Below are 22,785 nucleotides of genomic sequence, written 5' to 3'. Positions count from 1 at the left end.
TCCTTTTAGAAGCTGAGTGTGCTCACAGCCTGTCATGCTGGGAGAAGGGAGGAGTGGGCACCCGGAGTGACTCCTGACATTGTTTTCAGACTGTTCTGCTTGTATCACAGAACATATTATTTTTATTATTGCCCAGTTATTTGTTTCTCCACAAGTAAGTATCAAATTGAAAGTGAAATGTGTTGGTGTTGTTTAATTTCTACGCTGTTTAAGCAAGCTGATGTCATAGTAGCTAACTGAAGAATGCATTTCAGAGTCCTTGGGTCAGTGTTGCTCCCAATGAAAATTGCCTTGATTTGCTCAGGCTCAGCTCAGCTTCCCAAATAATTACCGATTTGTTCAGGCACAGTATGGGCACTTACTCTAGAAATTAAAAGGTAAGATGAAGTCCATATCCTCAGGGAGTTGAGTGCCTAAGATGGTAAAATAGAAGTGGAAGAATCTCTTAACAATTGGAATATGACAATAAAAATGTCGTAAGAGACGTTACCAAAAGGCTGAGGGTAGAGAGTGAGAAAAGTTTCTCAAAGATAGCCAGTATCATATCTTAATCAACCTAATTTTGCTCTTTGGGGGAGAATTTCAAGCATATGGATAACTCCTGCATTTTCTAGTCTCTGGATGGGACAGTAGGGAGGAGCGTGGTTAAAAAAAATGATTAGCTAGGTAGCATACCGAGTTTAGAGACTAGCAAAGATTTCATTTTAATTTGGGAATTGTGACTTATAGTAGTTTTTGTTAAGTTGTAATTCAGAATATTACATTTTAGTGCTATAAATTTCCTAACAAAATGGCAAGGACTAATTCTAAGATGGGAGAAAAATTAATGAGCAGTTATCTGTCAACAATTTCTAATGGCTGTCAAAGTTTGTTTTTAATGTTTAAGTGCCAAGGAGGGCAGATGGAAATTGTATTAATCACTGCATGCTTAGCATGCAGTTTGCCAGGAAATAAAAGGATAGCATAGAGCTTTGGGGAACAGAATACTTTTGGTATATATGCTATGCTTTTGAGGTTTAAGAATATTAGAGGTCAGGTTTAGTAGTCCTATCTGTGGTCCTTCCATGAAAGCAGAAAGAACACTTTTATTTATTTATTTTTAAAATATTTTATTTATTTATTTGACAGAGAGATCACAAGTAGGCAGAAAGGTGGGCAGAGAGAGAGGAAGGAAAGCAGGATACCTGCTGAGCAGAGAGCCCGATGTGGGGCCCGATGTGGGGCCCGATCCCAGGACCCCGGGATCATGACCCAAGCTGAAGGCAGAGGCTTTAATCCACTGAGCCACCCAGGTGCCCCAGAAAGAACCCTTTTAAAATGCATTCCTTGAAGGATTCTTTGCATTTTAAAGCAAACATTTGCTATCCATCTGTTCTTGATTTCAGTTTTATGGAGTCTCGTGAGGATTTTTTAGGAAAATTGTGATTGTCGGAGGAGGTGCTTCTAAGGTATTCTTGCTGTGTGCAGTGTCACGGTAAGCGCACAGGGTGGTGTCCTGGGGGACACAGAGTTCTTGCCCTAACTTCACCGTCACTGGCCCTGTGAGCTTGAAATCCTCTTCTGTGTGTATACACATGCTGCTTGTGTCTCTGGGTGATCTTGGAGGGCCCGTTCATCCTTCCACGTTCTGTACTTAATAATGCCAATGTCTTTTATCACCATTATGTGGCTTTGCAGGCCATTTTATAAATGGTGTATTTTTAAGAATATCCGGTTTTAAATAATTAGACAGCATCCAAGCACGTTTTGATGAAACATGGTCAGTGGGCTGGCCTTTGTTCATTTGGTATTTTTTGCTTAGCTAACATTCATACACAACGGAAGGCAGATCTTGGACATTTTACTGTGCATGGAGTTGTGCACATGGCTTAGACTGGGGGTAGTAATGATACTTGTTATTTCTCTTTTAGTTAAGATATATCCCATGCATGTCTTGTGATTTACTAATGTCAGTCAGTGTAGGAGAACACCAGACACTGGAACCATGTATAACCAGTAGCAGTGATTGCTTTGTCTGGGGGTGCTCAGAGTCTTCATTAGCATCTCATGAATGTCTTACGATAGTGTGTCAGAAATGGCTCACTGAACCAGGTACCAAGCCCAGCTGGAGTTTAGTATGTATCTTAGTTCTGTTATTTTAGTTCTTTGATAAGGGTTTAAATCCTAAGAGAGATTCTGTTTCTGTTATTTAGAGTATAGATGCATGAGTTTGTGTGTAATTTTTAAAATTGGTGGTTTGCTGAATAAGTAGTATTATATGGCCTGTGTTTGTTAGACTTTCACGGTGAATGAATTTTCAGAAAGTCTGCTTTAGATTACACTAACCAGATTGCCAAGTAATTTGTTAATATTGTAGGTACTGGAGCCAACTATAGAATTCTCAATTAAACCTGTAACTAAATTTTGTCGAGTGTTACTTTGATGCTTTTATTTTGTTCAAACAAATTCCAAATAGATTAGCTATTGGTACCTTCTTGCTGAGTCTCTGCTATCACTTGTGAGGAAGATGGTAGAGGTGAAAACCATTCAGGTGCTCCCCCAAGTAGAAGTGTTATGGTCATCCTGCCTTAAAGTAGTGCACAGATGCTGACCAGTCTTTTTACTTCCTTCATTACCACCATTTCTGCCTCCTTAATTCTGTTAACTGGATGGCCTTGTATACAAGTTAGCTTTTGTTTTGAATACTACTGGTTTTTTTTTTTGTATGCAGCTTATAATATTTCTAAGTTATAGAAGAATTTCAAAAGTTGTAGGATACAACAGAAATTCATATAGCCAATTTGGACACAAGTTAGAAATGAAATCCATACTGTCATTTTTTGAAGTCTAGAAGAGGGGGAAAAGTGTGTCTCAGGTCCTGTTTCTCTAAATTGCTTCCAGCTGCCTGCTTCCTAATACAGAAATATTTATTAAAAGTGGCAGGTTAAAAATTGGATTCCTAAGGCAAAATATGACTGTTTCCATAATTTTGTTAAAGAACAGGAAGCATCTGAGATTTCATATCTGTGGTGGCTTTTTTTCCCCCCCCTTTTTTTTTTTTAATTTATTTGGGGTTTTTTTGGTAGAGGGATACGGTGTGGAGCAAATAATTCATATTTCCTGGCTAGCAAAACAAAATAGTAAACAGCTTGGACAATTTCAGTGAATTAAAGAAGATTTCCTCAGGTAGTGAAAGAGAAATAAGAAACTAATCTTTATGTGTTCCAGCAGGATAAATATGTTCAAAAAGGTAGATGAAAGCATTTAAGATAGTAAATAAGACAAAGACAGTGATGGCTCTGGCTGGCCATGAAGGTCAGGGATGAGGTTTGAGGTAAGGAAATAAGCAAAAATCTTATCTACACTAATTGGAGGCAATGACAGATTTAAAGAATTGTTAGACTGAAGTGCTATGAAGAGGCTTTTTAAAATAAAGGAAAATTTTGTTAATTCTGACATTGTTGAGGAAGGCAAATATATTGAAGGAAAAAAAACACCACTGTTTGAGGTTTTGGTAGAAGAACTTGTATGTGAAGAATAAGAGAAGGAATTGAGGAAACTAGAAACTGTATTGGAGATATATCAGAAACTTATTTTTCTGAAAGCATTCAGTAGTTAAGGTGGCAGGCACACACTCTCAGAAGAGTTTATTAGGGTAAGAGCATCTTCTGGAAAGTATCCCAGATTAAGCCTGTGGATTCAGGAAAGTAGGAATCCAGAAGGGGAGGAATCTATTAATCAAAAACTGTATGGAATGCTTGTGCCTTGTGATCCCATAAGCAGAAGGAGGGAAGTCCACACAAAGCTGAGATCACTATATATCTATGTAGTTTTTGGTCTGGTGGGGAAAAAAAGAGCAATTTTCAGTTGTCTGCTTTCCTGTTTATGTTGACTTGTTAAGGTGATTTTTAAAAGAATCAGAATATTTTGTAATAAGTATGTTGTCATATTTCTTAATATATTATAATATTCATTAACCATTTTCATCACTTTATACATTAGAAATGCAGTTCACAGACTATAAAGAAGATAGTAGTCCCTGGTCTTACTGACCATACAGAATAGAGAGAGATTAACATTTACTTATGGTTTGTGTCTTAATGTAATCAGAAGGACTAATCTAGCTTTAAAATGTGAAGAACTTTGAAAGGATATATGAGCTTTCATCTATAGGATTTTGTGTTTGAAATAAACATACATTATTTATAAAATATAAAAAATGGGGAAGGATTTCTAGAATGGGTCTTTAGGCTGTCTTTTAGATATAATTTATGAAGTGTCAATATCAGGTAATGAGACAAGTATCATACACAGGTAAATATTATTTACAGCTGTGATTCTTATCAGAAAGGCATTAGGGTTGGGGCCTTGTAATTTGAAATCACATGTTCAGTATCTAACATTTATATTTGGATGTGAAAACAGTTACTTTAAAAACCAGTACAAATACTATATCAGAAATTAGAATCTGAAAGAAATGTTTCTTAATGGGCTACGAACTGGAAAGTTGGAAAAAAGTATAAGTTTCTTAGAATAGCAATTTTCAAACATTCTTTTAAAGTTGATAGAAATGTAAAAGACACATACTGAGTCAAATTATGATACTGTAACCTAAGACAGTTTGAACAAAAATCAACTAAGCATTGTAGAGTGTGAACAACAAAGTCAAGTGCCCTTTGATTTAAATTGTGCATCCTTGAACAAATTGCTGAATTTATCTAAGCTTTGGTTTTCTAATTAAGAAATTATCAGGGACCAGATTGGACTTTTAGTTGTTATGAACAGTAAATGAAGTAATGCTTTATTCCACTGAGAATTTATTCACTTATTCTTCTTTCAAGAAATAACATACTGAATGTTTCCTGTGTGCCAACCTCTCTGTGATGCCTTGGGGACACGAATTTTAATACAAATGGTCTTAACCCTCGTGGAGATTACAGTCTATTAGGAAAAAGAAAACAGGAACACAAATGATGACTATGTCTTACTGTAATGGGGGCAAGAGTGCATACAAAGTCCATTAACAGGCCTCTTTAACACATTCCACTGCAGAGGTGGTGTGTATTGGGGCTTGGGTAGAAGGGCACTAGCTCTCAGTCATTCTCTCCAGCTCTTTCATTTTCTATTTTTATCATTATGACCAAATTCATGCATATTACCGAGGTTTATTGTAGCTTGCCTTCTATTAAACTTTGAACAGTGAGATAGGTAAATTTGGCCTTTTTGGAAAAAGAAAAATCCTATGAGGTTGATTAGACCGCTTTATAAGATTATTTCCATAATTTATAATTTATAAGCACTTGCATTTCATATCCTCTTAGGTGATCTGCATTTGAAGGTCTCATGTGTTCTTCTTGCCCCTTGCATGGCCCACCCCAGTCCCCCTGCTCCAGCCACTGTGTAATTATAGGACTACCACTTTGTCTTACCGTTACATTTTGTGCAGGATCTCTGAAAAGAGAAACTGTTGCTATAACAACATTTTATCTATTTTTATTTATGTATTTTTTAAAGATTTTATTTATTTATTTATTTGAGAGAGAGCGAGAGCGAATGAGCACACAAGTAGGGGGAGGAGAAGAAGAAGAGGGAGAGGGAGAGAATCTCTAACAGACTCTGCACTGAGCACAGAGCCAGATGCAGGGCTGAATCCCACAACCCGGAGATCACGAGCTGAGCGGAAATCAGGGATGCTCAACCAACTGAGCTACCCACATACCTCTGGAACAGCACTTTAAACAGAAGTCCAGTTATATTCTAGGTGGCTCTTTATTTTTAATTTTAGTAGAATACTTAAAGTGTAGAATGTATCACCACCTGAACCTCGAAGTATAGAGTTCAGCAGAGTTAAGCACCTTGCTCTAGTTGGACAACCAGTCTCCAGACCTTTTCCCTTCTTGCAAAATGGAATCTCTCCATCCTTTAGGTGGCTCTTAATTTTAACATAGTAGTTTGTGCAAAGATTTCACAAACATACCTTTTCTACTTACAGGTGGTGGTAGTTTTCTTTCTTTTTTCTCTCTAGCTTTGTTGAGAAATAATTGGTAAGTAAGACAGTATGTAAAGTATAGGATGTGATTTTGTTTGTAAGGACAGTGTGAAATGACCGCCAAGATTGAGATAATGCATCCATCACCTCACAGTTAACTTTTTTGTGTCTGTGATGATGCTTGCAATGTACTCTCAGCAAATTTCAAGTTTATGGTACAGTATTATTAACTATAGTCGCTGTGCTATACATGAGATCCTTATTCATCTTATAATGGAAAGTTTGTACCCTGTAACTTACATCTCACAGTTTCTCCCTCTTCCCAGCCCTTGGCAACTACCATTCTATGTTTCTATGACATTAGCCCCCTCCTTTTCTCTTTAAATATATCACATGTAAGTGATACTGTATGTGTCTGTCTCTGTCTGACTTATTTCACTTAACATAATGCCCTCCAGGTTCATCCATATTGTCACCAAATGACAGGTTTCCATTCTTTCTCACGGCTCAGAATATGCCATGGTATTTATATACCACGTTTTCTTAATTTATCCTTTGAGAGTTACTTAAGATTGTTTTCATGTCTTGGCTATTGTGAGTAATGCTGCAGTGAATATGGAAATGCAGATATCTCCCTTAGAAACTGCTTTTGTTTCCTTTAGATATATACACTGGAGTGAGTGGTATTGTTGGATCATATGGTACTTTCAATTTTTAATTTTTTGAGGAACTTCCATTCTGCTCTCCACTGTTGCTGGGCCAGTTCACATTCCCACTAACATTGCACAAGGGTTCCCTGTCCTCCACACCCTCACCAACACTTGTTACCTTTGGTTTTCTTGATGATAACTCTCTTAATAAGTGTGAAGTGCTGTCTCACTGTGGTCTTGATTTATTTCTCTGATGATTAAAATTCCTAGAAAAAAGCACAGAGAAAAAGCTCCTTGACTTTCGTCTTGGAAGTGATCTTTTGGCAGTATCGTAGCCAATGAGGTTTATCTGAGGCGCGATTATTGCTAATTGAATAAGACCCTGTAAGAACAGGCAACAAAAGCTAAAATAAATAGACTATCTTAGATTGAAAAGCTTCTGTACAGCAAAGGAAACAAAAAGGCAGCCCTTGGAATGGGAGAAAATATTAACAAACCATATATTGAATAAGGGATTTCTGAGCTATATATAGGGAACTCCAAAAAACCCCAAATAATCCAATTAAAAAATGGACAAAGGGCCTGAATAGACTTTTTTTTTTTTTTTTTTGCTATATGTGCTGCTGAAGACTCTTTTCCAAAGAAGAGGTACAAACAAAGTCAATAGGTACAAGAAAAGGTGCTCATCATCCCTAATCATCAAAGAGGTTTCTTTCTTTTTTTTTTTTTTTTTTATTAACATATAATGTATTATTAGCCCCAGGGGTACAGGTCTGTGAATTGCCAGGTTTACACACTTCACAGAAAGAAGTTTTTTTCTTAAGAAAAGATTTTGTAGTTGGCTTTCAAATAAAATGTCAAGTAGTGCATCCTTCATTAATTCTGTAAAATACTATAATTATCATAGTTCGGGAACTTTAGGATGGTGAAGGAATTATGCTTACCTAGCATATGTTTGTTTTGTTTTTTAAATCTTGAGTTCTAGGGTGTGGTGATTTAGACAGTGGAAATCCTGCATTGGGTTCTCTCCTCAGTGGGGAAAAATGCTTACAATGAAATAGGTTGTAACAGGTAATCTGTAAGGTCTTCAATAAGGTTGACAGTTCTTTATTTAGTTGGTTTCCTTTACTTTTATTTATTTATCATATATTTATTTCAGAGGGGGTGAGTGTACTCACGTGTGCTCATCCTTGCACCTAAGGGGAGAGTGGCAGAGGAAGAGAGGTTTCAAGCAGACTCCTGCTGAGCACAGGAGACCGACATGGGACTAGATCCCAGGACCCTGAGATCATGACCTGAGCCAAAACCAAGAGGCAGGTTTCTGACTGAGCCACCCAGGCTCCCCCGTCTCTTTCACTTAAGATACCGTTTCTTGTAAACCATTAATTATTCTGTGATACATATGGGGGGACTACTTTAAGGAAACATAAACCTCTCATTTCTTCAGACTGTCTTTTCTTTTAATTCTGACTTTCATCTCCTTATGGTTCTGTTTTTCCTTTTTTATTTTTGCAGCGATATACTTATTGTACCCTCTAGGATGTATAGTAGTAATGCTTATATTAAAGTAGGTTTTTTTTTCATTGATTATATTTTGAATCTTGTAGCCCGTGTTAGCACAGACCTTCTGCTATGAACCATTGCTTTTAGCCACAGTTCTTGTTCTTTTATTGTCCAAGTTATTTGTGGCAACCTCCTACAGCTATTGCAAGACCTTGAAAACAACTTAATGCTTCATCACTTTTGTATTCTCTAATATTTTCCTTTTAGCACTTTATTCTGAAGTCTAACATACATTTTGTGCAAGAAGTGCAGATGAAAATGAAAACTGCATTTTTCTGCCATTGTTTTATATCTTGTCAGGAAGTCTTTCATTAAACTCTTGGCTGGCTGCAGATTTCATTCTTGTACCAATAATACAAAGTTATGTGCCAAAATATAAACTTTGTCTTATAAGATTTTATAATAAGATACTTGATATTTTTCATGATTTAATGAGCAGAAATTTGAAGTACTAATGAGCACTTCCCCCTTATCCCAGAGCCAGTGTTGAAACTTTCAGGAAAAAATGAAATCTCCATTTTAAAGAGTTAAATTCACTTTTGAAAAGTCTTTTTGTGGGAAGAATATTATAAGTATGGTAACAAAAAAAAAAATCCAGAAAATTTCATTATTTTAAAAAATTGATTACATAAAGATTAAAAATATATGTTTAACAAAAAACAAAACAAAGCAAAACAACAAAATATTCTTATGTATGGCAAAAGTCTAAACATAAACAAAACAGTGGGAGAAAATATTGACACATTTTTAACAAATGAAAAGATTTCACAAATTAATAAGTAAAATGCCAGTAATTCATTAAAATGCTGGTAAAGAATATACATGTTCATAGGGAGAAAAATGCCTTTGAAAAGATGTTTTGCTATGCTTAAAACAATACAAGTCAAATTAAAACCTCCCTGAGACATTATTTTTTCACCTGACAAACATAAATATTACCTATTTTTTGATGTGGAGAATCACTCTCAAATTCTGTTGGGAATATTAAGTTTTGTGTAACTTCTCAGGAGGGTTATTTGGAAATATCTTTTGATATTTAAATGCACATAATTTTTGACTGAGTGCTTTAGCTTTTAGAAATTTATCCTGGGTAACTAGATGCACATTTATATGAAGCTCTGTATACAAGGCCCCTGATGGCAGGGATAGCTCTTTTAGTATCTTGGTTTCTTCATATATATTTGAATGCCTGTTTCTGGAAAGGATATAGAAAAAGCTATTAACACTGTTTCTTCCTTGGGAGGTAAACATGTGGTGGAAGAAGACATGAATGGGAACTTTGTAACATAAATAAGACATGAATTCATAGGACATGAATATCCTTTACAAAATAAATGAGCATGTATTACCTTTTAAAGTTACTATTTAAAAGAGTGACATTGAAGTAAGCTAAAGCCTCTCTTAAAACATATGTGAAATCCACCATAATTAGACACCTAAAAGGTAGTAGTGGCGCCGTGTTTGGGTGTTTGCCACTCATTTCAAACATTTGTCCCTCAAAAGGAAATTTTCCTTAACTTCCTCTCCTCAGCCTAGACTAGCTAGGGCAGGTACCATATTACATAGAATTTATTCATCTTGTGTATTTTTTCTGAGTGCATAATACATTTATGATTTAATACTTATATTTTCCACTGGTTTAAAGTCTTTTTTTTACCAATACAGTTAGGTTCCGGGAGGCTTTCCCTTTCCTTGCTGGGGGTCTCAGTATGCTCTACGGTATCTTGTACACGGATGACACTCTAGTGCATATTTGAATGACTGAAGAATAATTTCCGAGTATTGGAGCAAAGCCACAACCTATCAATAAAATAAGATAAACGTGTCTTCTCACCCATGTTGGAATTTCTGTTCTTCCTTTCTATGGCTTCCCTCAGACAAGCAAACTCTCCAAAAAAAAAAATGTTTTTTTCTTTTTTCTTTTTTTTTGATAGGGAGAGATCACAGCTCCCTTTTAGAATCCATGATAAACTGGGGACCTGGGTGGCTCAGTCAGTTTAAGTGACTGCCTTCAGCTCAGGTCATGATGCCAGCGTCCTGGGATTGAGTCCTGCATCGGGCTTCCTGCTCTGTGGGCAGTCTGCTTCTCCCTCTGCCCTTTACCCCATTCATACTCTCATTCTCTCTCGCTCGCTCCTTGACTTGCTCTCAAATAAATAAAATCTTAAAAAAAAAAAAAAAAAGAGTCCATAACAAACCATAAAGATGCAAAACCCCCACATTTTGTGACAATGTTTCAGTAGTTTCATGGTTTTCCGTAGAGCTCTTGATGTGGACCTGGATCATTTCAAGGTTCCACTCTGTAGGGTTTGTTTTCTGGCTGACCACTTTTCTGTTCTGATAGTATTTGGTATTTTTGCTTTGTGACTTTTTCTCTTGTTCCTGGGACCAAGCATTTGTATTTTATTATGAAGAATTTCTAACATAAGAAAGGTTGAAAGAAGTGTACTTTTGGACACCAGAATATCCACCACTCATATTCTACAGTTAACCTTTTACCATGTAATTCTCCATCTATCCATTCGTCACCGTTTTAAGTGTGTAATGCATTTCAGAATAAGTTGCCAACATCATTATACTTTCTTCCATATGCTTGAGCTTGCCTGTCATTTGTTAAAGTTCAGTATTTGTTTACAGGACTCTTTTGAAGTTTCCAGATAAACATTTTCCTATTCTGAAAATTTAAGTTTTCCCTTGGAATTAGAGCTATTTCTAAAATGTGCTCTGTGTTATAGGGGCAAGGTAGCTTTATCTTGAATGTCCATTTGTCACTTTATCACATAGCTTCTAGTGCCTGAACATTCTCAGCGTAGCATAGTTATAGTAATAGAAGAAATTTTAAAGGTCAATTATACTGTTTATCTTGTTTAGATTTAAGCCCCTTTAGCACTGGGGGTACTACTAGTTAAAAAATCTAATAACTTGATTTCTGGATAGTATTTTTGGTGCTGCTTATTAGCCAATGAGGAGTAAATACATTTAATTTTGGAAAGTGTATTTAAGAGTTAAATTGCTGATCTAAAGCAGCCATTTAACTAATCATCTTTGTTTTTTGTACATTTTCATACAGAAAAAAGAACCTTCCAAATCCAGTGTCAAGAAAAAAGTGACCAAGGTCGCAGAAGCAAAAAAAGTAATGAAGAGAAATTTTAAAGTGAATAAGAAGATAACATTTACTGATGAAGGGGAGGTAAGATTCTTAAATGCTTAATTTCTGAGGTACCATCCGAGAAAAGAGTCTGACTCTCTTCTGACTTAGATTCATTTATGAGAAAAAGAAACTGTTTCTTTAAAGCATGAGAGGCACTTCTTGTCCATGTTGTCTTGGGCCGTACGTCTGTAGGCAGGAATGTCTAATGGGCAGTCAGCTGCCATAGTTCAGGGTGCTAACAACACAGAGTTGGTTTTGAACTTTCTAAATTCCATTCTTACAGAGTAGACCTTCCCATCAGGGTATCCGTCAACATGTTCTGTGGCAACAAATGCAAGAATAGTAACACGACTACTTGCCACAGTTTATTCTGGACTCTAAAAAAAAATCTCTGCTTTGCTGTTCCTCAATTTCCACGCTGTATTGGGTTGTTTCTTACTGGGATGGCTTGAGACGGTGTCTTCTGCTTCACACAGGTGCCTGACTCTCATGTCACCGAGATCTTGGTGTTAGCATAAATACATACCCGCAGAGTAGGGAAGGGAGCATACCCACTCGCAGATGGCACAGTGTTCTCTCTGTTTTTAAAGAGGGGAGAGGTCTGGAAAGTCCGGCGGCTTACCTAAGGAGTAATGGTGGTCAGTGGTCAGAGTGGGTCTTCAGAGTGGCTGTTCTTGGTTTTCAGTCTCTTCAACCTACAGGTTCCCCTGTGCATTCTGGTAGAGCACATACCCACTGTCCCACTGTCCTCTCATTTTCCTTGCCTTGTCTTTTATTTATTTTCTTCTTGGAACTTATGGGGACTTTACATTCTCTATTTACGTGATTATTGTCCTTTTCTTCCATTCTATTGGAATGAGGGCAGCTACTTGAGGGAAGATATCTGTCCACTTTGTTTACTACCCTGTCCCCAGCACCGAGAACGGGGCCTGACATCCAATAAACCAATGAGCTTATTGAATGAATGGACTATTTTCTAATATCCCAATGGAATAACAGTTTTTAAGATACTGGTTGTAATATGTCGCATAAGATGTTTCCTCAGCATTAATACAAATGCAGCCTAAGCAGTCTGTATCCAGTGGGGTATGTTTCCTCTTAACTGTGAGGTTAACAGACATTTGGATGTTATTTTGGGGAAGGGAGCCCAGATTTGCACTAAGAATATGGAGTAAAGTGATGTATAAATCATACGAAGAAAGAGTGCAATTTAAAGTTGTTGGAAGTTGTAGAGGAAGCTTACAGAATTGATAAGTAATGGATCTTTATGAAATCACTGAAAAGAGGTCAGCACCTGAAGCTCAGTCAGAATATAGTTGTATTACTTCAGATGCTTACTGTAAAGTAAGATTAGTGCTCTTAGTATAATGAGGCTCCACACTGTGCTTGTCAGTTCAACTGCACAGATTATGTCAGTTTGCTCCAAGATAAATTCTGAACTGTATGTTTCCCTGAAGACTTAATGCTATAGGACCCCTGTATGGCTGTGGGCCACACTGAAATTTGTGCTCTAAAAGTTTGAATGAACTTTTCATTCAGCCCAGAGGCATGAACTTTTTTCATGTGGTTATAAAAAAGGACTGAAGAGTTGGAGCAGTGGATGGGTTTCTTCCTGTCACACCTGCCCCCTCCCACTGCGTCTCCAGTGTCTGTGGCCACTGGCATGGCCACTCATGCGGTGACACATGTGACCCCCATTCGTTGCCAAAAGTTGAGATGCTGTGGGAATCCCATCTTGAAGACTGGATGGTGACAGGAGTGAGAGAAGGTGAAGAGAATGTGTGTGCTTACAACTTCACCTTGCTTGCAGTTTAATTAGTGGCCTTTCAAAACAATGGCAGCTACTGAAATCCTCTGGCAGCTAGTTACTAGTTGAAAACAAGAGAATAGGTTTAGTCTAAATTGTCTTATTTTTTACAGTGTTAGACCTGGAAATGAGAGAGTCAAACAGACCTTTTTAAAAAATGGTCAGAAAAGGACACAGATGCCCAGAAATGAAGTATTTGTTCAGGATTACGCAGCAGGGCTAGCAAAAAAGCTGGAACATTGAACCAGGTCCCCTGACTCCAGATCAGTGCCCCGTCTTCTGTGTTACCTTGTTCCTAACCATGAACTGTATGTGTAAATTGTGTAGATTTGAGCCAGCCTGAAATCCAAGCTAATTTTCCTTTATGCCTAGTTATTTTAGTCTTTATGTGTAGTACAGGCTGATACAGTATTTATTGATCAGTTTTGAGCATTTGATATGTGCCATATACTGTGCTGGGCCTCGAGGATACAAGCACAAAGGTAGTCAGCTATCCTCGAGGAGATTAGATTAATTCTAGGTGGAAACCCAGGAAAGTCAAGCCACAGTATGGGGAGAGAAGGCTCGGAGATGCCAGGGGAGCTGGCGAGCCTGCTTGGGTCCAGCTGGCTCCTGCTCTGCTCATGTTGGGGATGGAGCCGGCAGAGTATAGCCCATGAAGAGCACTGGGATGCTGCTGAAGCAGCTAGCTTCTCCTCCAAACTATTTCTTGACATTTTCCTTTAATCCTACTGTCTCTGGATTGTGGCAGCATTACTTTATCCTGACTAGGACGGTTTTTTCAGAGATTTGCTCATTTTAATGATAAAGTTTGTTCGAAAGCTTAAGAAATATGGGTTCTAAGGCAGAAAGTGGGGGAAAATGCACCATTTCAAAATCATGATTCAAAGGGAAATGGTTTTCTGTGGATGTTCTCTGTCCCCCGCCCCATACTTACTGTTTTCCTGTCCACAGTTAGTTCAGCAGTGGCCACAGATGCAGAAATCTGTCTCAAAGGACACTGAGGACGAGGACAGCACTGGTGGCATCAACTTAGATAAAGCCAAGGAAAGGCTACAAGAAGAGGACAAATTTGACAAAGAAGAATATAGGAAGAAGATCAAGGCAAAGCATCGGGTGAGCTTTCCATCTTGAATTAATGCTGAATGACATTTTATATGTCCCTAAATACTCATTACATGTTCATCAATAACCACATTACTTTCCTCCTTGACTTCTTGAACACTTCTGTCTCTGTGGGTATTTTTCATTTTATTAGTCTCTTTTTGCTTTTGCTGGTGGAGGCTTGTTTACTGACTGGTTTCTGAGAACGTTGCCCAAATCTGCTTTTGGTTGAGGTAACCCAAATAATACTCATTTTTTTTTTTTTTAAGTTTTGATTTTGAGATTAATGTAGTTTTACATGTAGTTGTAAGAAGTAATATATTCTCTGTATTACTTTCTCATCCTGGGTGCTTGATTTCTGCAGTTTTTGCCATTTCAGGAATGGTGGATAAATGAAGCAGTGGAATGTGTATGTAGCCTTTTGGGATTTGCTTTTTATTCTCATGTAATTCTGTGGAGATTCACCCAGGTTGTTGTGTGTCTGAGCACTTGGCACAGACGTACCACAGGTTCTTCACTATTTACCTGTTATTTCCAGCTTCAGCTTAATAGTTGAATTTCTTTCCATAGCAATTAGTTGATAATGCATGGGAGATTTATTTAGTGTATTTAAAAAAAGAAAGAAAGAAAAGAAGAAACCTTGTAAGAGGGAGTGCTTCTGAATAAGCATGTGCACAGTTTTCTGTTATCCTTGAACTAGGCTACTCCATTCCAGTCACTCCTGGTCTTACTGTCTTTTTATACTACTCAGTTCCCATAAAAGTGGACATATCACTAGATAAATGATTCAATGAATGAAATAAGGCAGATTTACATTTTTAAAGACATTTCTATAGCATGCCTTTGAGACAATGAATGATTTCAGGGAACATAGTCTCATGCCCACTGCTTTAATGTGAGGTTCTGGGTTAAGAAACTTGTAAGCCTTTGGATGTGGACATTATTAACTATGTCCTGAGAAGGATTCTTGTGGTTTTTGACTCCTCTTTGACCTTGGAACAATTCAGTGGCTCAGACAACTTTTGTAGAGCAGCAGTTCTCATTTTTTCAAGGTTCAATACAGCTTCTCAGTGGCATTTGATGAATAAGAAAAAGTAGACATTGAAGATGGCTGCCAGGGTGGAAATGACTAGTGAGAAAATCCTTTTAGAAATGCAGGGAACAAAACCCTCAAATATAGTGTTTACAGTTAAGAGTGTTATTTAGACAACTAAACATTTCATGCGTTGCTGGTTTTTTTTTTAAATAATTTTTTAAATTTTTAAATAAATATATAATGTATTATTAGCCCCAGTGGTACAGGTCTGTGAATCGCCAGTTTACAGACGTCACAGCACTCACCAAAGCACATACCCTCCCCCATGTCCATAACACAGCCACCCTCTCCCTATCCCCCTACCCCCAGTAACCCTCAGTTTGTTTTGTGAGATTAAGAGTATCTTATGGTTTGTCTTCCTCCCTATCCCATCTTATTTCATTTATTCTTTTCCTAGCCCCCAAACCCCCCACATTGCATCCTCATTTCCTCAAATCAGGGAGATTATATGATAGTTTTCTTTTTCCGATTGACTTATTTTCATCCATTGCTGTTATTACAGTACTTTAAAATTGAAATTTGGTACTAATTATTGTTATTAAAAATTTTAATAATATTAAAATGTCAGCAACGTGTCACATTTCAGGTTACTATCCACCTAGAGTAGTTATGCAGGGGAAGATTGAGATAAGGATATTTTATCCTTTATTTTATTTTATTTTTTTTAAAAGATTTTATTTATTTGACAGAGATCTCAAGTAGGCAGACAGGCAGGAGAGAGGAGGAAGCAGGCTCCCTGCTGAGCAGAGAGCCCAAAGAGGGGCTTGATCCCAGGACCCTGGGATCATGACCTGAGCCGAAGGCAGAGGCTTTAACCCACTGAGCCACCCAGGCGCCCCTTATCCTTTATTTTTAAGTTGTAGCCAGCAGTAAAAGCAACAGGACGCCTTTACATGAAGTAAAGGTGTTTCCCACTGCTGCCCTTCTTGTCTCCTTCCCCTCCCTCCCTCGTGTGTGGAAGTTACTGTATCGAGGCTATGGAATACTGTTTCTGAAACCTTCAGAGACTTAATTTCAAATTGCACACTGTTTGTGTGCTAGGCTCTGCCCTAGGCTGTGAGGATAGAATACGTAAAATACGTGGGTTCCTCTGTCCTTGGGAAGGTTATAATTAAACTGTAGTTAACTGTGGGTATTCTGTCACTGCACAAAAGCTTTTTATGCCTCTAATTTGTTTTACGTTAACATTTTTGAAATGAATAATACATTCATGTTCTAAAATCAAGATCATAAAAAAGCTAGTTGAGACATCTTGCTTCTGCCCATGCCTGTCATTTTTACTCAGACCTATCCCCATAGTAACTATTTTTATTAATTAATATGTCCTGGGGCACCTGGGTGGCTCAGGTTCAGTTGGTTAAGCTCCAACTCTTGATCTCAGCTCAGGTCTTGATCTCAGGGGCATATGTTCAAGTCCCTCATTGGGCTGCACACTGGGCATGGATCCTACTTAAAAAAAAAAATTACTGACGCATCCTGCCATTTCTTTATGCAAATGTGAGTAAATAGAAATACAGATCCTTATTTTCTCCCTTTGTTACAGAAAGATAAGTATATTGTATGTACGTTGCTGTACACATTTCTATTTTCATTTATTTTTATGCTTTTAAATCCTTTTCTTTGCACCATTGTTAAAAGTAGTGGATGATTTTTAAACTATTATGGTGACTATCTTACAGCAAGGTTGAACAGAGCACTTTGGACTCACATAGTTGTGAGAGAAATCACAAGAACTTAACATACTACTGATTTTGATGTCTGTACCTCTGGAACTAAAACAGACAGATGGTCTTTTTTAACAAGCCAAAGCTTCTTATTTTGTATAAAGTAGGTATATTCTGCACAAGGTTACCTATGGCATACTTTCCATATTAGATGCTGAAAATATTATGTAGCCAGAAAAAAAGCACAAGGAAATTACCAAAATAGTCTGTTTAGCGTTAATGTATATGCCACCTGAGTCGTATGTGATTAGTTTCTTGGTATTTGTAACAGTAAAAATTATTACTTATGCATATGTAAGTATTTGTTTATTAAATTAGAGAAAATGTCACTCTTGCGCACTTTGGAATTAGTGAGTTTATGATGGTAGCGTACATATGACAGAGTATGGGTACTCACATCAGTCATGTATCAAATGCCATGGGCTGGATTCTGCCTCGAAGACATGCAGGATTTTCTTAAGCGGCAAGCTGGAACATTTGGCTTGTTGGTGGAAGGAGTGTTACACTGTAAGGAGGAGTACTTGCATTTGAATCCTGAGTCTGGCATTGCCTAGTCTAATGGGATTGATTACCCAGTCACCAGTATGGACTGCAGTGTCGTGTTACGAAAACGAGGAAGTGGAAGTGGGAGTTCATATCCGGTGATCAAGGGATCCCCTAGCTCTGTGTATATAGGGAAGATATGGGAATATAATAAGCCCTTTTTGTTTGGAAAGTGGAATTTTAATTGGCCATCTTTCCCTGCTGACAAAATGGGTTCCTTGCTTGATGTTAAGGCCTCCTTCTTGTTCTTATTTTCCAGTGGTTACTAAAGTTTGACTTAGAAGCGAAATGTATTATTAATCCTGCACGATTATTTTATCTTAATTGCTTTATCTGAACATGTTATTGGCTTTGAAATCATATCTTTTTCCTAATTGAGTATATTACTTATTCTAATGACAATTCTTAGTTCTTCTAAGCGTAAGGTTTTACCTTGGGCAAATGTAATTATGTTTCCCTTAAAATTGTCACTCATAATTTTGTTATTTCTACTAAGAAGAATTGTATGTCCCTAAAGAACACTTGAAATATTAACTTAGGATCTAGGAATAAGCTTTTACTTCATGAAGATAGAAAAAGATGAAGAAACTTTAACAAAAATTTATGAGTGAGGGATGTGTCTGAAAAAAATTGTACATGTAAAGAGAAAACTCTGCAGAATCTATATTTTTAAAAATATGTGTCAGTTTTAGGAGTTTTCATAAGCTTATGAATGTTCTTTCAGCATGTTTAGAATATTTCATTATTTTTTTTTGCTTCAAAGAATAACATATTTAATATATATGTGAATTTTGTCATAATGATTCTGTTTGAAAGGAGTTGTTTGCTCCTGCTGTTTAAACTGAACAGCTTTGCACCATGGTTTCGAGCACGCACTCTGTCTCCGTGGTGTGAGACTCAGCTGTTGGCTTTTGTCCTCCATGCTGATACACCTATTCTTGACTCATATTTTCAGCTAGCGGATTCTGAAAGCAGTGTAATTTCTACTGTGACTCAAGTAAATATCTTTGTTCCCACGATGTGGAAACTGAGCAATAAGAATTTTAACTAGTTTGTGAGAAACACAAAAAAGCCATTACAGCATCGCTGGGAGTGGAATTTAGCTGCCTGCTGCTGGGGCTCAGAGCTCCGCACTCTCTGGACGTCAGGCCCTCTTCTACCTGCTCTGGGTCTCTGAGTCAGCAGGGTCGCTTATCTTTGTAAGTCTTCTTTGCAGCAGTAGGCGCTCCCCCGCCCCGCCCCCCAGGCCTTTCCAGTCCCTGGAGCTTACAGGTGGCTGGCTGTACTTAACTAGGCCTCTTACTGTTTAATGTACCGAACCTCTAAAACCGCTCATCGGAAGTAAGATTATAGTAGAAGCTATAGTCTTTGCATAGAAGACCATTAGTAAGTTAGTATAGTATAAAGGCAAAACCACTACTTTTGCGTGGAAACGGTGTGTTTTTCTGTCATTCAGTCAGAACTCTGAAAGGTGGGCTGTGGATCACATCAGTGAAAGGTGTCTTTACTTTAATGGGGTGAAAATCTGCTTTGTGGTGTATATCATCATTCTTAGCTCTGAATGGTTACTGTATTTAGGGTGATAGTGGGAGTGGAGAACAGCTGGGAGTGGAGAGAAGCAAAACATCATGAAGTTCTCTTTTACTCCCTTGAAATTTGCTTTGAGCACTTTATCCATCTTGGACTGCGTGTTTAGACAATGCCGCCATGTCAAGATGTGACTCTGGACTGCTTGCGAACATGGTAGAAGACTGCTCTGGGCCCCCCTCACTACTAGTGTGAACAGTAGATAGGAAAGAGACTTTTTAGAAAATCTATTTCATTTTTTGTTTTTGTTGACACGGGATTTAGTTGCCATGGAATGCAGGTATGTTAAGCATAAATGTATATGATAGCCAAGAGGGAGGGAAGCAGTAATCAGGCGTCTTAGAATAGTAGTAACAAGAACATTGACAATAATAAGCAGTTAGTTGGTTAGGCCCTGCAGTGAGTACTTTATATGTATTATTGTGTTATGTGCTAACAATTAACTTCTGAAATAAGTGAGCTAGCCTCAAATGACAGATGACAGAATAGACCTAGAAGGAGCAGGTAATTTGCCCAAGGCCTGGCAAGTCACCAATAGCAGCCCTGAGACGCTATCCCAGATTCTTTGTTCTTACCTATTCAGTTTGTTTATACCTTTCTTAAACCATCAGGCATTCTCTTACAGTGGCTACTCTGAAACAATGAATGAAAAGGTTGAAATAGGAGTGGAGATTTTGAGGAAGGAATGACAAATAATGGAAATTATTGTCAGTCTAGGAGTGAGTCTAAGGCATTGTCAGAGACTGGTCTGGCTCAGGTGACCTGAGGAAATTTTACTACTACCAGAAATGTCTCATGAGGATAAAGGACTAAATGTCTGGGTTTTAACTCTTAAATGAACATTATGAATAAAGTTCATTTATAGGGGAGGAAAAGGAACATTCTCTTGTGTCCTTTACCCCCTTTCAGTTTCAGTCCTTCCTCCTACCATTACAACAAGGTGTACTCCAGGGAGCCATTTTGTTACTGTGAAACCTTTGCCTATAATTTGGAGATGTCTGCTTGGGAGGTTTCTGTTTTTATTCCCGAGTTTATAGCATCTTGTGATATTTAGTTCAGCTTATTAGTACATGGGTTTTCCTTCATATCCAGCATCCAAAATAAGACATTTAAATATTCAGAACTGCATAAATTCTATCAGCTGTGTAGCAAGTCTTTGAGCTGTTTATAATCTCTATTTTGTGCTGTTAAAATGAAATGGGACTATGGGATTTTCTTGAAACACTAAATTATGTTTGAGGGGTTCGGGGTGGTTGTTAGATTGATGGTCAGTAGAGACTGGGGTTGAGCAACGGGGCAGTTTGGTGCTAATGTAAGGAAAGGGTATGACAAGGCTAGGTCATAGACTACAAAGACCAGAGAGAGCTAGACTGTGTTTTCCCAATCATTGGGTCTGGCACGTAGTAGCTCAGCAAGTGTTTGAAAGAATTAATTAATAAATTAGTGTTTCCACATATACTTATTTTTCTCCCTGTCTTCATATCCTTGTTGGAGTTGTTGCAGATTTATATGTTGAAAATCAATTTTTTTATGTCATTATCATTGAACGGTAGAATAGGGAACAGATCAGAGAACCTCTCTTTGTTCTGAGTCCCTGGGAAGGATTTAGGTTAATGGGGGTTTTGTTTTTGGAGGGCAGGGGGTGTCTTCAGGGCCAGAAATCCTTGTAGTCATTCTTTTACTCACTTCTGTTGACCCACTTTTCTCCCTTGAAAAAGAGGTTCCTGTACTACTGAAATAAGGATTAATGTTCTCTTGTATTCTCTGTCACAGCTGGGAAATCAGTTCCTCACCTGGAGTGACTCACTTGCCTCAGTCATTCACACAGCTCATGTTGCCACCACTTCCTGAGTTGTGTTTCCAAATCCACAAATTTCCAAGATTGCCATAGAATGAAAATGATTTAAATACATAGTCCTGACTGCTGATAAAATTCATACTTCATGGGATTTTCTTTTCTTGACGCTCAGGACCTATAGTTTGTGAGAAGCCAGAAGTACAATAACATCTGTAAAGGGAGTATTTTGTACCTTGAAATGTGATTTTTCTGTTTTCCTATCCCTCGTGAATTTGGTTTCTATTATTGAATTTTATGCTCTTCTTACACTTAATCATTTGTAGCATGGTAGGACTAAAGATAAAATTTTGCCTTCTTTTTGTGTGGCATAAAATAGCTTTAAGTACCACTCTGTCCTCAAAAATGAAATAGGAAAATAAAGGATTTAAAGCATTTGAACCACATAAAATTAAGAGGGAAGGAGAGTCTCAGTTATTGAATCTAATAAAATTCAATTATATTTGCCCTCTCAAGTCCTTGTATGCCAACTCTTTGTCTTTATGTCTTATCATTTATGGCATGATTTTTTTTTTTTTAAGTTAGTTTTCCCTGCCTTAGCAAAGGAAAAAAAAAACATTCTTTCTTCCTGTATCTGTTCCCAAATTTTGGGTTACCATAAATTCTACTTCCTGCTTTTCTCCTCTATTTGAAGACTGATGTTTACCCATTCCTCTTTTCAGATAGAATGCCAACTAACCTAGCTTTTTAAGATAGGAAAGAAAAGTTTTCTCATTTACCTTGTGTTTCACTCAGTATTGAAATTTCTTTTTATTTGCAGTGAAGCTCTGTGTCATGTTTACTTCCTATTTTCAAGGTTTTAGATATCCTTCATCCATCTAGGACTTGGGAGAAATCTTAGAAGGAAGAATTTAGCTCATTTGCATGCACATGTGAATTCTGATAGCCAGTTAAAATTTGAAATTTGTAATGTCCTTCATTATCTGTAATAAGCTAATACTGGAATTTGGTAGCAATGGAAAATTGTCAATATATTTTTTCTGCTAAAATTAAAATGGCTAGATGAAAAGGCCCAGAGTAGAGATTATGTTTACTTGTATAGACAGGATTTTTCTGATTTGAACATATTGAGGTTATTCTTTGGAACTTTGAAGTGCCATTTTCAGATCATCTAATGTGTTGGGAGAAGGCCAGTTACTGAATAATTACAACAAAAATTTTTGTGACTGTTAAATGTGGTTAATTATCTTTTTTTACCCCTGCGCAGAAGACTGGCAAAAACTAATTAGATAATGTCCACAAAATGCTATCAGGAAAAAGAAATATGCTATCAGGATGAAAGACCCATACGGTAGCAGACCATTATTAATAATAAAAGGAAATGGAACATTTGTCTTAAGCATATTGATAAGATAAAAACACTGTATGCATCCACAAGATAAGTACACTTTTTAATGGACTGGAGAGTGGGGAAGAGGTGTGCTGGGGTTGAGGGGGAAGGAGAGGTATGTTAGAGTTGAGAAAGGGGAGTGGGGAGAAGTGGGCTGGGAGGTGTTTTGAACTTGAGGGGGTGGGGTGAGGTGTCCTAGAGTTGAGGGAGGGCAGAGGTGTGTTGGAGTTGAGGGGGAGGAGAGGTGGAGAGGTGTGCTAGAGTTGAAGGTGGCGGGGAGAGGTAGGCTAGGTGGTGTGTTGAACTTGAGGGGGAAGAGAAGCCTGCTGGAGTTGAGGGGGGAGACGGGGAGAGGTGGGTGGGAGGTGTGATGGAGTTGAGGGAGGGGAGAGATGTGGTGGACTTGA

General features: G+C 37.7%; 1 protein-coding gene across 2 annotated transcripts in view; it reads left to right on the top strand.

The window, feature by feature from the left end:
* The window catches only part of DDX10 (DEAD-box helicase 10), a 293,705-nt gene that overhangs the window by 149,560 nt on the left and 121,360 nt on the right, over positions 1–22,785 (top strand). For both annotated transcript variants that reach the window (XM_044257693.1, XM_044257694.1), the window contains exons 14-15: positions 11,252–11,371; positions 14,094–14,255. In XM_044257693.1, the coding sequence (XP_044113628.1) occupies positions 11,252–11,371; positions 14,094–14,255 (282 nt within the window). The remainder of the gene's footprint in view (positions 1–11,251; positions 11,372–14,093; positions 14,256–22,785) is intronic.

This window comes from Neovison vison, chromosome 7, assembly GCF_020171115.1.
Source record: "Neovison vison isolate M4711 chromosome 7, ASM_NN_V1, whole genome shotgun sequence".
Taxonomy (NCBI): Eukaryota; Metazoa; Chordata; class Mammalia; order Carnivora; family Mustelidae; genus Neogale; species Neogale vison.
Note: the sequence above shows the minus strand (reverse complement) of the source record. Positions and strands in the feature narration are given on the sequence as shown.